This window comes from Lissotriton helveticus, chromosome 6 (genome assembly GCF_964261635.1).
Source record: "Lissotriton helveticus chromosome 6, aLisHel1.1, whole genome shotgun sequence".
In the NCBI taxonomy this organism is placed as follows: domain Eukaryota; kingdom Metazoa; phylum Chordata; class Amphibia; order Caudata; family Salamandridae; genus Lissotriton; species Lissotriton helveticus.
The window spans coordinates 69,403,958-69,420,366 of NC_136067.1; the positions used below are offsets into that span (position 1 = coordinate 69,403,958).

At 45.6% G+C, this 16,409-nt stretch overlaps 1 protein-coding gene across 1 annotated transcript in view; it reads right to left on the reverse strand.

Moving 5' to 3' along the window:
• CMTR1 (cap methyltransferase 1) overlaps positions 1 to 16,409 on the reverse strand; it is a 650,563-nt gene that overhangs the window by 571,383 nt on the left and 62,771 nt on the right. Inside the window, exon 2 of the mRNA XM_078647373.1 lies at positions 12,568 to 12,705. Coding sequence (XP_078503499.1) covers positions 12,568 to 12,700 — 133 coding nt within the window. The 5' untranslated portion in view covers positions 12,701 to 12,705. The remainder of the gene's footprint in view (positions 1 to 12,567; positions 12,706 to 16,409) is intronic.

The window sequence follows — 16,409 nt, forward strand, 5'->3', positions numbered from 1 at the left end:
GACGTGGCACTGTTACATCAGGATCTCCGAAATGCTACTGCTCGAATAATGGAGGCTGAAACTCGGATCTCCACGGTCGAGGGTAAAGTCTCTACCCTTAAGTCTCAGGTTTCTACCTCACTTACCCACACATTGGAACTCCACGGACACACAGAAAATCGCTCACAGCGATTTAACATTCGCTTCATTTGAGTTCCTGAGAACACAGAGGGTGCAGGACCCAAATAGATGGCAGACTTTATGAAACACTGGATTCGATCCTGGATGCCCAGCGTCCCCTGTCCTCATGGTTTGCTATCCAAAGGGCAAACCGTGCTCTGGCTCCTTGACCTCCTCTTGGGCCACCACCCTGACCAATAATTGCTAACATTCTGAAATATAGGGACAGGGATGCCATCCTCTGGTAGGCCCGACTGCATTCAGACCTCCGATGTGGTGACACTAAAGTTCTCCTTTTTCCGGATTATACTCGTGAGGTGCAACAACGAAGGCGTTCCAACTTGGGGGTTAAACAGAAACGGAGGTCCATGAGGCTGCAATATAGTCTGTTGTTTCCAACCAGACTACTTGTCGTCCATCTCAACGAATCACATGTTTTCGATAGTTCAGAGTCTGCATGACAGTGGCTTACAGAAGACCACTAGCTACATGGGTCCACCTCGTCCTCTTTACGCCAGCAGGAGACACAGTCACTGCCCAAAACCCCGATTTCACCTTTGCGCTCCCCATGAATGCAAGTGTTGCCATAGTCCAGGTCTGCTACAAGCCCTGCCTCTGGGGTAGAGGATGAGGAACTGGGGGCTGAAGGTGGAACGTCCTCGCCGTCCGCCAGTCCAGCTGTTCCCCGTCTGGACTCTGATCTCTCCCACAGCCCTGTGATTTGACTGGGTTTGCATTCCTAATGGCCACATGAGCTCCTGTTTTTGAACTATCCTGTTCTTTTTTTCAGCTCTACCAACTTGACCAACTATTCAATTGCTCCAAAGGTTTTCGCTTCGATATAGAATGGTGGCAACTGTCACGAGACATCTGGGCCCCTCTGCAAACATACCTCCTGAAACACGCTGATACCACTGTCACAAGCTTGGCCCCACTGTCGGAGGGAGCGGACGGGCGTGAGGCGGAGGAGCATCGGGAGGCAAGGAACTTGTGAGTGGTTGGGGGCTCTGAGAGGCATGACTTGGGGGTCGGGGGATGACAAAGGGATGGGACGGTGGCAAATAGCGAAGGAAAAAGCTAGTGAAAATCGATACAGAGGGAGACCAGTGATATGAGAACTGTGGCTTTTTTGAGTATCTGGGATATTTATGTTTGGTTGAGACCTGAATAGTTGACTGATTGAGTTGCATGCCCTCCTGTGGCGGCCGGCCCGGCTGGGTTGTAGGCGGCTTGCTGTGATTATTCCCCTACCCCCTTTGATATGCACAAAATGTGGCGCAGTGCCGGCCCGCTGGGATGTAGGCACCCTGCTGTGTCAAATAGCAAAAAGTCAATAAAGGTCTTGTTGAAACTTAAAAAAAAAAAAAAAGAATGGTGGCAACTGTATTTATGATGTTTTTCTCTATGATGGGGTTTTCCCTGTAATCAAACTTTTTACAGTGTTGTGTAGATTGCTTTTTCTATTGTAACTTCCTTTTCCGGAGATACAAATGCTTCTAGGGTAGAATTGTTGGGGGGGCGGGAGTTTGGGGTGGGGCTTTCTTTGTATGTTGCTGCTTTTTCATTTTAGTGTTATGTATGATGTATTTGTTTACCGTTTACCTTTCTTTTTAGGTTCTGGCACACACATTTGTACTAATTGGGACTTCAGTCTCGAGGTAGTGTTCGCTCGTAGCACACTACTGTTGCAGTCTTTAGCATACTACATGAACCTGCGGCTCTTCTTCCCAGGTCACCACCGCTCACAATAATCTCCCCCCCCCCCCGTACATATGAACTTCCAGGTTTTGTCATGGAACAGTGACCCTCTATTGGACAGAGTGAAACAGGCCGCAGGCTTTACATTTACTCATTGTTATCTCCCCTGGGTGTTGCGGTTTCAGGAGTTCTTTTAGGAGAGCGCTGCCTCTTTCTAGACAGTAAAGGCTACGATAGGGTCTTTCATGAAGGGTACTCCCGGGGGAGCGGTAGCTATCCGTTAACGCCGTTCCTTCCCTATTGTGGTTACTCATGTAACACGCGACCCTCAGGAATGTTTCAATGTTCTAGAGGGTGCACTGGAAGGACAGGTGATTATTCTAGTAAGTGTGTATGTACTACCGGTCTCCAGGGGTGAGGAATTTAATAAAATATCTACTTGTCCATGGGGCAGGTTGCTTCATAAATCTACTTGTCCTGCAACAAAATCCAATTGTCCCGTTTGTGCCATCTAATGCAGCGACAAATTATGGCAGCAATCTCATTATATAAGAGCTCTGATATAGCCTCTTTGATTATGCCAGGGCTCAAACCTAGTTGGGTTTGAATACTAGTAATTCCCTTATGTTGCCAAGTTTCCACAGATCTACATACTGTGGCTGAAGGTAGTGGTAGGCAATAGTTCCAGGGTTGGAATGCCTTTTTGAGTCTGTGCAAACCTACTAACTTGCATTATTTAAAGGGTTTTCACAAACTCTTCTCTAATCTTTTCCCATAATGAGAAAGGTTGGAAATGTACTCCTGATAATGGCAGAAGTTAACTTTTTCAGGGTTGGCAAAAATGTGGTTGGAGGGAAAGTGAACTTGCAAACACTCAGGTTCTTGCATGAGTAAATCTACACATGCAAATTTGCCCATGCTAAAATGCAGTTTACAGATACTTTCAAGGAGTACTATTTCTTGGGCTACTTTGGCAAATTCTTGTGAACTCACAAAAGCCGTACATCTTCACAGCATTTATCATGGGTGCATTTTTGAGATGCCCTTTAATAATTGGGCCCCTAATTAGGTCTGGCGTTAACCATAATGTTTTGTGTTTATTAAAATTCTGTCTCTCTCTCTCTCTCTCTCTCTCTCTATCGGCTGATTTCACTGTGAAGAACAGCATTCTGCTCTTTCACATGAAGCATACCAGCAAACAAAGTAGTTAGTTCAGTGCCAGGGACTACTGTGGCAATGTATGCTTTTTGAGACCTAAACAATTTTTGCTTTTGCCAATGTTTGCTATAATGGTGAGGATCCAGCAGCTCCCACACCAATAGGGTTTTACAAACACCATGCCAAAACAAATCATGCATTGACAAAACCAAAAGGCTGAACCAGTTTCAGACCTACTGACGTTGCCAAATGCTCATTTATTTTTATGTTTCCCATAATCGTACTGAAACTGGTTACACTGATTTTCCATTATGCTATGTTTGGGAAATTACTGCATGCATCAACATATTTTACTAAAATGATGCTGCAAAGAAATGGTACCTAAAGCTTTACAGTAATTTAGCACCAAAAAAAAAGTTTCCCTACTTTCATTTTTTTGTGAACATTTTATTTTGAAAGCAAAGAATAATCAATCTTGCTTTCAAGGAGGAGCTCGGCGGGCATCCGAGATGGCCGCGTGAGCACAGCGCTCCCCGGACCCCCGCCACTCCCGGCATGATATCCTGAACCTATCCTGACTTTTTACGAGGATTTGTGTAGAGGACACTGGGCTGATTGACCTGGACTTTTTGGAATTCGATTTGGACCCGGGGTTCCGGAGTTACGTCTGTTTGAACTTTCGGGCTCCACTCTCGAGGTACGCCCGGGACTGGGTGAGGCTCAGTGGCCGTCTTGGAGTTGAACAACAACGGCAGGGGGATTCGACCTGTGGGTCCCCCTCTTAAGTTTCGGTTTCGTTTCTGCCTCAGACTGAGCCATCTGGCAGAGGAGCCTGGCCTGGGCTGTGGTCTGGGAACGGAACGGCTGTCGGGCCTTTGGCTGGCTTCTTCTCCTATCTGTTGGCCCTTCTACTAGTGGTGCCCCAGCTGCGGCTCTTTGGTCCCGAGGCCCTACTTTCCTGTGGCCATTCCATCCAGCCTGGTTAATCACCTGGTGACGCAGTTCTGTTATGGCGGGCAGAGGGGACCGAGAGACTCGGAAGACCAAGACGCCCCTGCGTGGGGGCCCGGTCCAGTCTAACGTGATGGACCGCTACACCCATTCCAAGGGGTCCCCCGGCACCGCCCTGCCCGGAGCCAGTAATGCTGATCTCCCTGTGGACGCGTTGACGGAGCCTTCTTTGCAGGACATCATGGGCGCCATTTCTGCTATGAAGGAGACGATAGGCCAACAATATGAGGCTTTGGCCCACAAAATCGACACCGTGGCCATTGATGTCAACTTGATTCGTGCTGACCTGTCGAAAACCAATGAGAAGGTGAAGTCACTGGATCTTAAATCATCCAGTCTCACGGAGGACGTTTCGGAGATACAGACGGAGGTCGGCAACCTTCGCAGGGTGAACGACCTCATGACCCGGCGCTTGGAGGACTTTGAGAACAGGGCACGTCGCTGTAATGTACGCGTGGTCGAGGTTCCGGAGAATCCAGAACCTCACTCTGTTGATCTCCTTGTTGAGGACTTGATCCAGAACCACCTCTCTCCGTCTGGTCTGACGAAGTTTTTCGCTGTGGAACGTGCCCATCGTGTTCCGGGGGGCAAGGGTAAACCAGGCGCCCCGCCGAGGCCTATTGTTGCGAAACTCTTCCACTATAGGGATCGGGACGCTATCCTGCAAGCATCGCGTGTGAAGGGCCCGGTGGCCTTTGAGAACGCCACGGTGAACTTCTATCCGGACTTTTCTCAACGGGTCCAGAGACAGCGTATGGGCTTCCGTGATGTCAAGAAACGTCTCCGAGACATGGGGCTTCGCTACGCCATGCTTTTTCCGACCAGGCTGCGCGTTGCGTACAACGACCGAACCTTCTTCTTTGATCGGCCTGATTCTGTAAATGACTGGATGGACTCTCTGCCTGATCGATCTCCTGGGACTGAGTCCGATGCCCACCCGGGTGGTGCTGAGGGTGGTGTGGAGAGCTGAACAATTTGCCTACGCCTGGGCCCTCGAATAGAGTAAACTCTTCAGGGATTTAATGCCTCAGTGCCTGCTGTTTGAGTATTCTCCTCCTTATCTATCTGTCTTACTCGGGGTTTCCTCCTCCGGGGTTCTTTTTGTAGAATGGGGGTTCTTGGGCGACAGGCACACTGCATGTTGGGGTGGCTATTTAGCATTTTGCAGGGGTGCAGGGTGGGGGGTGTTTTCTTGATTGTTGGGGGGTGGGTGGTTGGGATGTTTGATGTTTTTGTGTTATGTTTTCAAGGCGAATCAATCTGGCTTCTGCTCCTTTTTATGTCATGCTCATTGCGGGGGGGTTTCGGGGTTGCTATGTGGGATGGGGTAGCGGGTTGAGGCTTGTTTCGTGGAATGTTAATGGTCTGGGAGATCGCATTAAGCGGAGTGTGGTGTTAAAATGTCTACGCCGTTTATCTCCCGATATTGTTTTCTTGCAAGAAACTCATTTGGTGGGCAATACTTGTCGTGCGATGAATAGGTGGGGGTATCGCCTTGCTGCACATTCAGGGTTTACTACGGGTTCCAGGGGGGTGGGTATCCTTGTTCGGGCTTCCCTCCCCCTAGCTATTGATGATGTGATCCTTGATGATCGGGGGCGTTATGCTGTCCTCGTGGGTCGCTATGAAGGTCGTACCCTCTCCTTGTTTACTGTTTATGTGCCCCCCGGCCTACAGACTTCTACCTTTGCTGATTTGGGCCGTGTGTTGTTGGACCTTCCTGATAGTACTCTTTTTCTTGCAGGAGATTTTAATTCTGTGATCTCCGGTCTACAAGATCGCTACCCCCCTAGGGATACTCCTTTAGCCCAACAGTGGTTAGGTGGGTTTTTGGATACGTTTGGTTTGGTGGATTACTGGAGGCTCCTGCATCCTACCCAGCTTCAATACACTTTCCATTCGGGGGCCCACGGGAGTCTGTCTAGACTGGACTATTTCCTGATGCCCGCGGCGCAAACGCCGGCGGTGCGTGAGATCAGACACCTTCCCCGGGGCATCTCCGATCATTCTCCGCTCTGGCTTTATTTTGAGTTAGGGGTGGAGGCGGTGGGCCGAGTGGCTCCAATTAACCCCTGGTATATTGCCTCCCCTGAGACCCGAAACCGTTTGACTAAGTCTTTAGATGCTTACTTTTTGGACAACGAGGGGTCGGTTTCCTCGGCGGTATCCCTGTGGGAGGCCTTTAAAACAGTGATTCGTGGGCAGGCCCTTTCTCTAATTGCTGAATCCAAGAAGGCTAGGAATCGGGAGGTGGTGGACCTTGAGACAGAGATTGCTGAGAGGGAGGCCGACTTAGAGTCTGAGATCACCTCAGATAAACTCCACGCCCTGGGTCTGAAACAATTTGCTTATAAATCCTTGGTCACAGATGCGGCTAGACTGATGTTCCGGGAACAGCAGGGTCGTTTGTATGATGTGGGGGACAAAGCGGGTTAATTGTTGGCATGGTTGGACAAGAAAGAGAGAGCGAATCGTATTGTGCCTGTGATTCAGTCGTCGGCTGGTGTCGGAGTGACAGACCCGGTTGGAATAGTTGAATGTTTTGCTGAGTATTTTCGTGTGGTGTATACCCCTGTGTCTGAACGAGATGTGGCTGACTCTCGCCTTTTGTTGCGAGACATAGCTTTGCCCAGTGTTTCCGATCTGGACCGTGTCTCGTTGGAGTCCCCTTTTACTACGGATGAAATAGCGACTGCCATTCGTTCGCTCCGCTCGGGCAAGGCCTTGGGCCCGAATGGGTTGCCAATTGAGCTGTACAAGCTACGCCCGGACAAGGTGGCGCCCTATCTCCGCGCCATGTTTTTGGAGTCCCGGGAACGGGGTATTCTCCCGTATGACCAGCGTCTTGCTACGATAGTCGTAATTCCTAAGGACGGGAAGCCGCGGGACCTTTGTTCGTCTTATAGGCCCATTTCCCTGTTAAATGTTGAGCCTAAGGTCCTGGCTAAGCTCCTAGCAGCCCGCCTGCTGACGGTCATTAGCGACTTGGTTCATCCGGATCAGTCCGGATTTATCCCACATCGCAACACGGCTCTTAACCTACGTCGTCTTCACGGCAAAAAAAAAAAATCTTGCTTTCAAGTCTCTGCAAATATTTGCATCTAATCAGAAAGCATTCTGGGAGCATTATACATAGCCTCGTATTGCTAAACATTGAAAAAGTGTGTGCACCTTTTTATACTGAAACCACTGTCAGTAGTGCAGTCAGAGCTTACAACATTTACTTTGAGTACTCACCCTAAAAATAAAGGCTTTCAATTAATGAACCATAAATACAAGTTTGAACAGCATTAACATGTGGACACAAATATGACCTTAACTGCAGACAGTACCCTTCCCTTATCCATAATGTGGTACTGTAAACTGGCAGCCAAAGGGTTTGTGCTGTAGGGGATGGGAAGGACACAATACACCTGAAATCTTGTTGCCCTTGACCCCAAACAATATGTCCTGGGCATTGTGCAATAGGAATTCCACATCCCTGCCACCTCTTTACCTGCCTGCCTCGAGAACTTTCACACCTTCCTCAAGGGCTTACAGTATTCATGGGCGATTTCAATGAAGTATTAGACCCACACAATACTGGGACCCCTACCACTTCTAGACATGTTGGGGCTCACTGACTTACGGACTGGATTGGTACTCTGGGCCTCTGTGGTGCTTGGAGATCTAACACCCTAGACTGCCAGTTTACCCAAACATCTGCAGCTCACGATACTCATTCTCAGATAGATCTCAATTTACTGCCCACCCCGATTGTAGACTATGGACTCAAATCCAAATTTTGCCACGCGGAATCTCAGACCGCTTGCCCTTACTTCTTCATCTTGGCTAGCCGCAACCGGGACTAGATCCCCATGTGGCGCATTAATGCGAGTTATCTTCAAGATAAAACTTTTGTTCAGTCATGAGGTACTGAACTCCGTCCATATTTTCATACCAATGAAGGGTCGGTTGCACGAGTTGGTACTCTGTGGACGGCTACGAAGGCAACAATACAGGGTTTTGATAAAAGTTAAATTAGAGCTCAAGAACGCGAGTGCTTCCCTCTCATTGCCCAACTGGAGGCATGCGCTCTTCACCAGGAACAATGATTAGCGTTGAATCCCCAAGAGGATGTCTCCCATCAATTAGGTTTCATTTGTGAAGACATTGGTCTGCACTCGCTTGAGGTGGCTAAAAATCCTTCGCCGGTCACAATGGCCAGGATCAATGGTTGAGGCAACAAGAATGGGAAGCTGCTCTATTGGCTGGCCTCCCACCAACAAGCCAATAGGATTGTCCATGAGATCATAGATGATACTGATTGTTCACGACAATCTCTTCCTGACATAGCACAGGCTTTCGCTCAATCCTATAGGAAGTTATAATCAATACCAGGATAGAGGGACCAGGCTGTATCCTATTCCTTTCTTGATTCGGTCCCTCTTCCTAGCCTCTCCCCCATTGAATCTTGTTTACTTGAAGAACCCTTCACATTGGAAGAAATCGGTGATGCTCTATCTGGACTGGCGGCCTGGCGGCTTTCCAACGGAATACTATGCCACATTTCGAGAAATTCTTCTCCTCCCACCCCCCCATTTCCGTTAGAGCTGGACTCGGCCACTATAGTTGTGATACCTAAGTCGCAGCCTCCCCTCTATGTCTTGTGCCCACTATCGCCCAATCTCACTCCTCAATTGCAAGGTCAACATTTTCACCACAGTGTTAGCAAACAGATTCAAACAGGTCTTGACTAAACTGGTGCAGCCGGACCAGTGCGGCTTTATGCCATCCCGGAGTACAAGACATTGTATTAGTCAGCTTCACATGGCTCTGGCCCATGATCAATGATTGCCTCAGGATCTAGCATTGCTCCTTATTGCCTTTGAGAAGCCTTTTGTTGCAGTGGATTGGAACTATCTTCAGTTGGGGTTAGCCAGCGCTGGGTTTGGATGCGATTCGAGAATATGGTCTGTATCCTTTATTCTAATCCCACTGGGTTAGCCCCAGGTTAGGGATGGCTATTGGCTCTTCTATTGTGCACGTAGGTGCCTATTCTGCAACTGGGTGTGCTTTTACTTGTGGCCTTGAGGTTCTGGCGACGACGTGTCGTGAGAGCCCAGAGAGCCTTCCTGATGTTTATTACAATTGAGCACACAGAACCCCTTTGGATACAAGATGTGTTCTATTGATGGAGGATAAACGGAGAGTAGAAAGACTGGTAGGCACCGCTGAAAAATCTGATATTAATGAACAGTGTAGATCTCTACCTATGCCAAATACATTTGAGTGATGTTAGAGCATCGACCACTATTGATTTTAGTATCTGTTCAAATAGTTATGGTCATAAAATAAATGGATATAAGATTTTGGATTCACCAGTGAGTGATCATCTCCCACAAATACTTGAGATCGATACCCCATTTGTGGTATGGCAAAAAGATCTGCCCCCTACCCAGGCAGCTCAGGAATTGATGCTGGGGAGGCAAAATGGGTACACACTCAAGTGGAGTAAGGTGGTCCCGGAGGAATTTTTAGCCAAGCTAGTGAATACCTGCACAGATAGCTTTAGAGTTTGCCTGGATGAAGATTCCAAGAGTGAATATATAATAGAACATTTTTATATTATAGCCTCTACTATTAAAGAGAGTCTAAGGGCGGAGTCAAGGAATGGGCCCAAGAATAACAGAAGATGGTTCGATAAGGAATGTACCAAGGCCCTCACTGAGCTTAAACACGCGATTCATCGGGTGCCCCGGGACCCCTCTTTAATAAGAGACCTTAGAAAATGTTATAACCTGGCATGGACCAACAGGAAAAATGCCATAAAGAAAATGGCTTGGGAAGAATTATGTGCAGCCTCACAATCTAAAGACACATCTGCTTTTTGGAGGGCGGTAAATGCCCCCTTCCTTTATGACAATACTAAAGCTCGCATGGAAATTGTGATAAATGAAGATGATTGGGTTGCACATTTTTCCACTCTCTACATGTCTCTAGAGGAAACTCCCGAAATAGGACCCAACACAATGTACAAGAAAGGGGATGATGCACAAAATTTGGTGGTAACTCTCCCCGAAGTCTTAAGGAGTATGAAAGCCACAAAGGGTGGAAAGGCGGCAGGTCCAGATGGGATCCCAGCAGATCTGTATAAAGCGAACAGTGACATCTGGGGTCCCATTCTGGTACAGCTTTTCAACGCAGCCTTAGTTAGGGGTTTGAGTCCGTCATGGTACACATCGATTATTGTTCCTATCTACAAGAAGGGAGATAGGCAAAACTGTGCATTTTATAGGCCAATATCCCTACTTGACTCATCGATAAAGATCCTTGGCAGAGTTATTTTAGCAAAACTACAAATCTGGGCAGAGGACAATGGGGTAATAAGTGACCTACAATATTTGGATTCCAAAAGGGCATAGGAACCATTGAGCAGGACTTAAATGTATTCATTGTTCAGCAGAAATATATAACGATAAAAAGGGAGCATTTGTATTTCATGTTTGTCGATCTCACATCGGCTTTTGATTGTGTATCTAACAATAAACTATGGGAACTGCTGCTAAGGCTGGGCGTGGAAGAACCGATTATTCGCTTTCTGAGGGAATTGTATTCAGGGGCCACTGCTACTGTTCGATATGGAAAAGGGGGGGAATGTAGTAGATCATTTGGAATAGGGCGTGGCGTACGCCAGGGGTGCGTCCTGGCTCCTTTTTTATTCCTGATCTAAAAAAACGGCCTGGAGGCTCGTCTCCTTCAAGAGTGCAGGGATATGCCCATGGTTGGTAAAAGATCTATCCCTGCACTCTTGTATGCAGACGATGCTGTTTTAATGGCTCGTACCCCCATGGCCCTGCAAAACCTGTTAACTTCCTTCAATAACTTTATGCTCAGCTTGGATCTAAATATCATCTGCAGCAAAACTTTTTCCATGAATTGTGGACCACGAACAAAGAAGCAAATGAAAACGATGTTTATAAATAACGCTCCCTTAGAAAATACGTCAACTTTTCCTTATTTAGGCATCCTGTTACATGAGACTGGTTCCTGGGCAAGTGCGGTAAAAGCGAGAACTCTTTTGTTCTCGAAGACAATAATGGCCTTAAAGAGTTTCATAAAAAAATTGGGAAAGAAACCAATAAGGGAGATTTTACCTATTTATAACACAACGTGTCTATCTGTGGCTCTGTATGGATCTGGACTGTGGGGGTATACCAACATAAAATCCATTCAACTAGTTGAAAACAAGTTTATGCGGCATATTCTGTCCATACCCGAAAGTATTGCGACCCTTATTTGCCACGTGGAGTTGGGGCAGCCGTATATCTCAGATATAATTAGAACACAGACCATCCTTCTGTGGCATAGGGTATGGACTGTAAACGAGTGTGTTGTAAATCGTGCCATACTCCAGGATGTGTTAAAACTTGAACATGTAAGTGATTTTAAGTGGTTAAATTATGTCAAAACTTTCCTGACAGAAATTGACTGTTTACAATATTATGAGGACCTACCTACCATGGTACACATATCGAGAAAACTACTGAAAAAACTGTGTATGGAACACCTGAGGGAAAAAAGACTGTCAGAGGAAATAAAGAAAAAGACAGTCTGCTTACATCAGTTGATTTTAACCGGAGATAAATTACAGCCATACTTAAGCCTCCCTATGTCTAATCATGATAGATTCCTTTTAACACGATTTAGACTTAATATTGTTTTTAGGTTATTGACTTTCCCAGAAATGAACTCTTGGTCAAATGAACTGTGTATGTGCCCATGTGATGAATTGTCTCTGCAATCGGATATTCAGGTTTTATTTTTTTGTAAATTTTACACTTTGCCTCGTAGAAAATGTATTGTCCCTGCACTCAAAGATATGAATTTAAATAGATGTCGCCCAGCGTTTCTTGAATTACAAAGAATGGACACTGCTTTTATTGTTGAATCATTATCAGAATTTTTTAAACATGTTTTTAAACTGCGAAAATCGATATGTATGGATGATTTTTAATTGTTTTTTAGGGAAAAATTGTGTTTCCTCCTCCTTAGATAAAAACTGCTTTAATATTCACTGTAAATGAAATCTTAACTTGTTGCTTTTATGATTATTGCTTTTTTTAACCGAATAAAGTACTTTTGACTTTGACTTTGAGTGATGTTAGAATCTGTCGGAGTTAGAATGTGTAATATATAATGTCTGAATTATCATGTATGAGTCCAGTGATAACAGCAGATACAACCGTACATATTGTGTGTAACAACAACCGTTTAACTTCAAAATTTAAAAACCAGTAAACAGATGGTCAAATAAATTAGCTTTCGTACCCCCAGGGTGGAAGTAAGGACAGCAGTAGTAACGCTGCTCTACTGCAATAATTTCCCAGCAGTTACTGCTTGCCATGGCAGCCTCTGGGACAGGTAATCTCAGAATGTTTAAGGAGGTCAAGTGCTGAAAGATATCTAAAGACAAATTCTGGAATCATTGAGAACCATGGCACTGTCCAAATGATGAAAAAGAATGGATAGATCCAGGTGCCACCCTCAGGCCTCGCTCACCTTGAGTCGCTTGATTACTGCACTGGGTGTCATCATCGGATGTGGAGCTTAGGTTTAACCCGAGTTCTTCAAACTTTTTCTTCTTACTGTTCAACGGGCTAATTACCTCGGTAGGCTCCGTTCGTCTCTTCATTGTTACTGTAATAGAAAGCCATAGATCATGTTTTAATATTTGTACAATTCACCCCAAAGATGATAGATCAGGTAGAAGTGCACAACTGAGAGAAAGGGAGCTTAAAGGCATTCAGGTAACACAATGGAGTCAATGCCAGAATGATACTATTTAACTCAAATCAAGAAAATCGCAATGTTACTGTTGACCTATTTTTTTTTACAAGTGGCATAAAACTGCTTCAAAAAGAGGAGTGTTAGGAATTTCAGTTACATACATTTGTCAACATAAGAGAAACTTGTAGAAAGAAAGGGGATTCTTTGGTATTGAGGGCATGCAACGACTGGAAATCGCCTTTGGTTTGTCCCGCTTAGGTCAATAACTTCCAATGTCTTTCAGGTACCTCAGGTTAGCTTCCTAAAAAAACGGTATCAGGGTGTTTTGTGTATCGACATGTTTGTGTGTCTTTTTAGCTTGATCCCACCACCTCCAACTTTCATTACGACTACATTGCTAAATGGTTACTGGAGAGGCGAGTGCTTTGGAATTCCTTGTTTTTAAGTTCTCTGTACTAAGGCGAAGCAGCTCGTTCCAAGTTGCCATTATTTTTACCGTGGGCATAGAGCAAGATTCAAAATAGTGCAACAGAGAACTTCTAAATGAGTACTGAACAAATGTCTTTTTCTGACAGTGTCTCCTCTCTAAGGTATTGTCATTTAACCCCCAATTTTTAAATGCCTGCTTGCTTGCAGCACCTAGCTGCCTATAGGGTGTGGAGACTCGCAGGTCTAGTAAGAAACTTGTAAATGTACCTTCAGTGAAGCAAACTACTTGGCCCGTGATACTGCAGATCACTCACTGATGCGACCTAAAATGGGGACCTGACAACGAGATAAGTCAAACACCTGGAAACTAAACATGTTGGCCCTAATAGACAGGAGCAATGAAGAGACCATAAGAGTTGTCACCCAAATATATGTCAAGGAGAATGAGGACTCAGTGACCTAACCGGTTATTTGCTGGGAGGCATGCAACGCAGTTACCAGAGACAGCCCAAAACATAATAGCCACTAAAAAGAAACACAGTGAGCAAAAAACTCAACAGCTGGAGCATAAGCTCCTACAACTAGAGCGGACATGGGTGGACACAAGGGGCCCAACAACCTGTACGTTCCTGAGGAGCGACCAGAAGACTATATCATAATCATGGTACAGGCAGCCCGCCAACACTTCCTTTTGGGTGCAGAAGAAACTGTAGGATACAGGGGATAAGGCAGGCCATCTCCATTTGTGGTTTGTAAAAAGAAAAGAAGTGCCGAGTGGCGGAAGTACTGATAGGAACTTTGGATAGGGACATTTCCCGAGCATTCGCAAGGTATTTCCAAAGTCTCTATGCGGCCCAGAAGGACTGCATTGAGCAGGACATTGAGGCATTTCTGGAGGAGATGCTGGTCCCTGTCTTGGCAGCTGCTGATAGAGATGCCCTGGCTGCAGACATGAGGATGGACGAGTTAGGGGAGGCAGTGGCTGACATGAAGTCAAGCAAGACGCCAGTCACCAATGTCCTCCCATTGGACCTTATATGCGTACTCAATGTGGTTATTCCCCCCAAAATGTAAACTAAGTAATTTATGTTCCTCCTACAGACCTATCTAACTGTTAAACACAGAGAGCAAGATTTTAGCCAAGATCCTGCTGAAACGTCTGGTCGGGATGGTATCCATCGTGGTCCACCCCAACCAAAAGGGTTTCATGGTGAGATGGGCTACACAATTAAACCTTAAATGACTACAGTTATGGCTGGACAGATTCAACGCTGATCGAGAGCCTAGAGCAATCATGTCGCTAGATGCTGAGAAAGCATTTAACACTATAGAATGGTGATACTTGTTTGGGACCCTGAGGTCGTTCGGATTCTGCCCCAGGTTTTTTGCACATGGGTTGCTCTTCTGTACAAGGCGACTACCACGGAGGTGAAGGTAAACAAAGTAGTTTCCGAAATAGGCAACTTCACTGGCTTTGAACGCTGGGACCAGATAGGGATCTAAACACTATGGGGTGTGCTGGATGGAGAGAAGGTTAGGCCGTTTGAGGAGCTACCCAAGGAATATGCTTTAGCTCCTACTCAGAAGTTCATATATTTGCAACTGAGACATGCCCCGATGAGAGAGGGAGTCTTGGAGATGGATCACCAGGAGAGTAGTTCACTGGAAAGATGGGTCCTGTGGAGCGCAAAATGCCCACAAAGCGGTATCTCAGTTGTATCGCAACATAATTAATAACACACCCGACAACCTCGTGAAATTCCAGAAAAATGAGAGGCAGAAGTGGGGAAGACATCGACTTGGAGGCGGCCATGCTGCACACTAGTAAAGTTCCCATCAAAGCCAAATTCAGACTAATACAAAATGGGGAGAGCAGAGACCCTCTCCTGCCTTAGGTTCGGCACAGTTGAAGACACATTCCTTCATAATCTCTAGAGCAGCCGTGTGCGAGTGCGTACTGGGGGAAAATCATCAGCGAACTGGAACTGTTAATGTTTCGTTATGGTTCTGAACACCCGAATTTCCCCTACATATCAGGTTAAGATTTTGCGTATGAAAGAGGTCCAACATTGCACATTTACAGCTTAAAATGCCCCTTTTTTTTTTAAAGTGAAGAAATTATTAGAAACCAATGAAAAAAAACAGGACACCGGCTGAATAGTACCTTTAAAGTGTGACTAAACCTGCATACTATGAGCATCCTCTGTATAAGCCAACAGGAGTTTTGAACTCCAGTCTTTACCCCCGGAAAACATAAAAATTATAATTAGTGTCCAGGGTGCGATGTTAAAAACAGCACAAAAAGTTTTGCTTGTTCTAGTCTTTCACAGTACTCTGCGCCCCATCACCTATCTGTGTACTTTCCAACGACGAGATTCGAGAGGGGTGCTCTGTTCTGTACAAACATCCACTAAATTGTAACTTTTCTCATCTCTTACACCACACAGCGACAATGGAAAATGAAGATATCAACTGTTATAATGACAAAATGCGGAATACTATAGCGCAGTGGTTAATCTTGACTTGTGTGGACACTTCACCAAAATCACCACCGGAAGCCAGGGACCCCTGCCTAAGCAATATCTATCATTCAAACCTCAAAAAATGTAACTGAAATACAGAAGCAAGTATACACCAAACAAATATAAATGATTAAATATTTTATTTAATTCACAAACAAAAAGTATGCAAAAATCAAAAAGTACCTTCATTTCTAAAAGGCAAATTGAGACTCTAGCCTCTCACTGTCTTTATGCTCTCCTCTGGTTAGCTCACTCAAGTGTTGCTTAAATTGAGGCAATCGTCTATTCTAGGTTTCCTTTGCTGTACATTCACTCCTCCCACAAATGAATATAAGGATACCAGCTCAATTTTTAACTTCCAATTTCCTTCACATGTACAGAGCATTTTAACACTGATCATTTTTAATTTTGTTTTTTTTCAAATGTCCTTTACCTGCTAATTGTATTTCATTTTGTACACCGACACGGATCCCCCTCCTCCCCGAGTAGGTGCCGCAGACCCCAGGGGTCAGCAGATCTCAAGATAAGAATGGCGGTAGTGCGTTGTAAACACTGTGCTGGTGTGGGGTCATTTGGCATGGCAACATTTCAGTATAATGCAGTTTGTAATGAGGAAGATGCTGGTATATGGCGAATGACCAAGTGTTGGACCTAGAGTTGTCA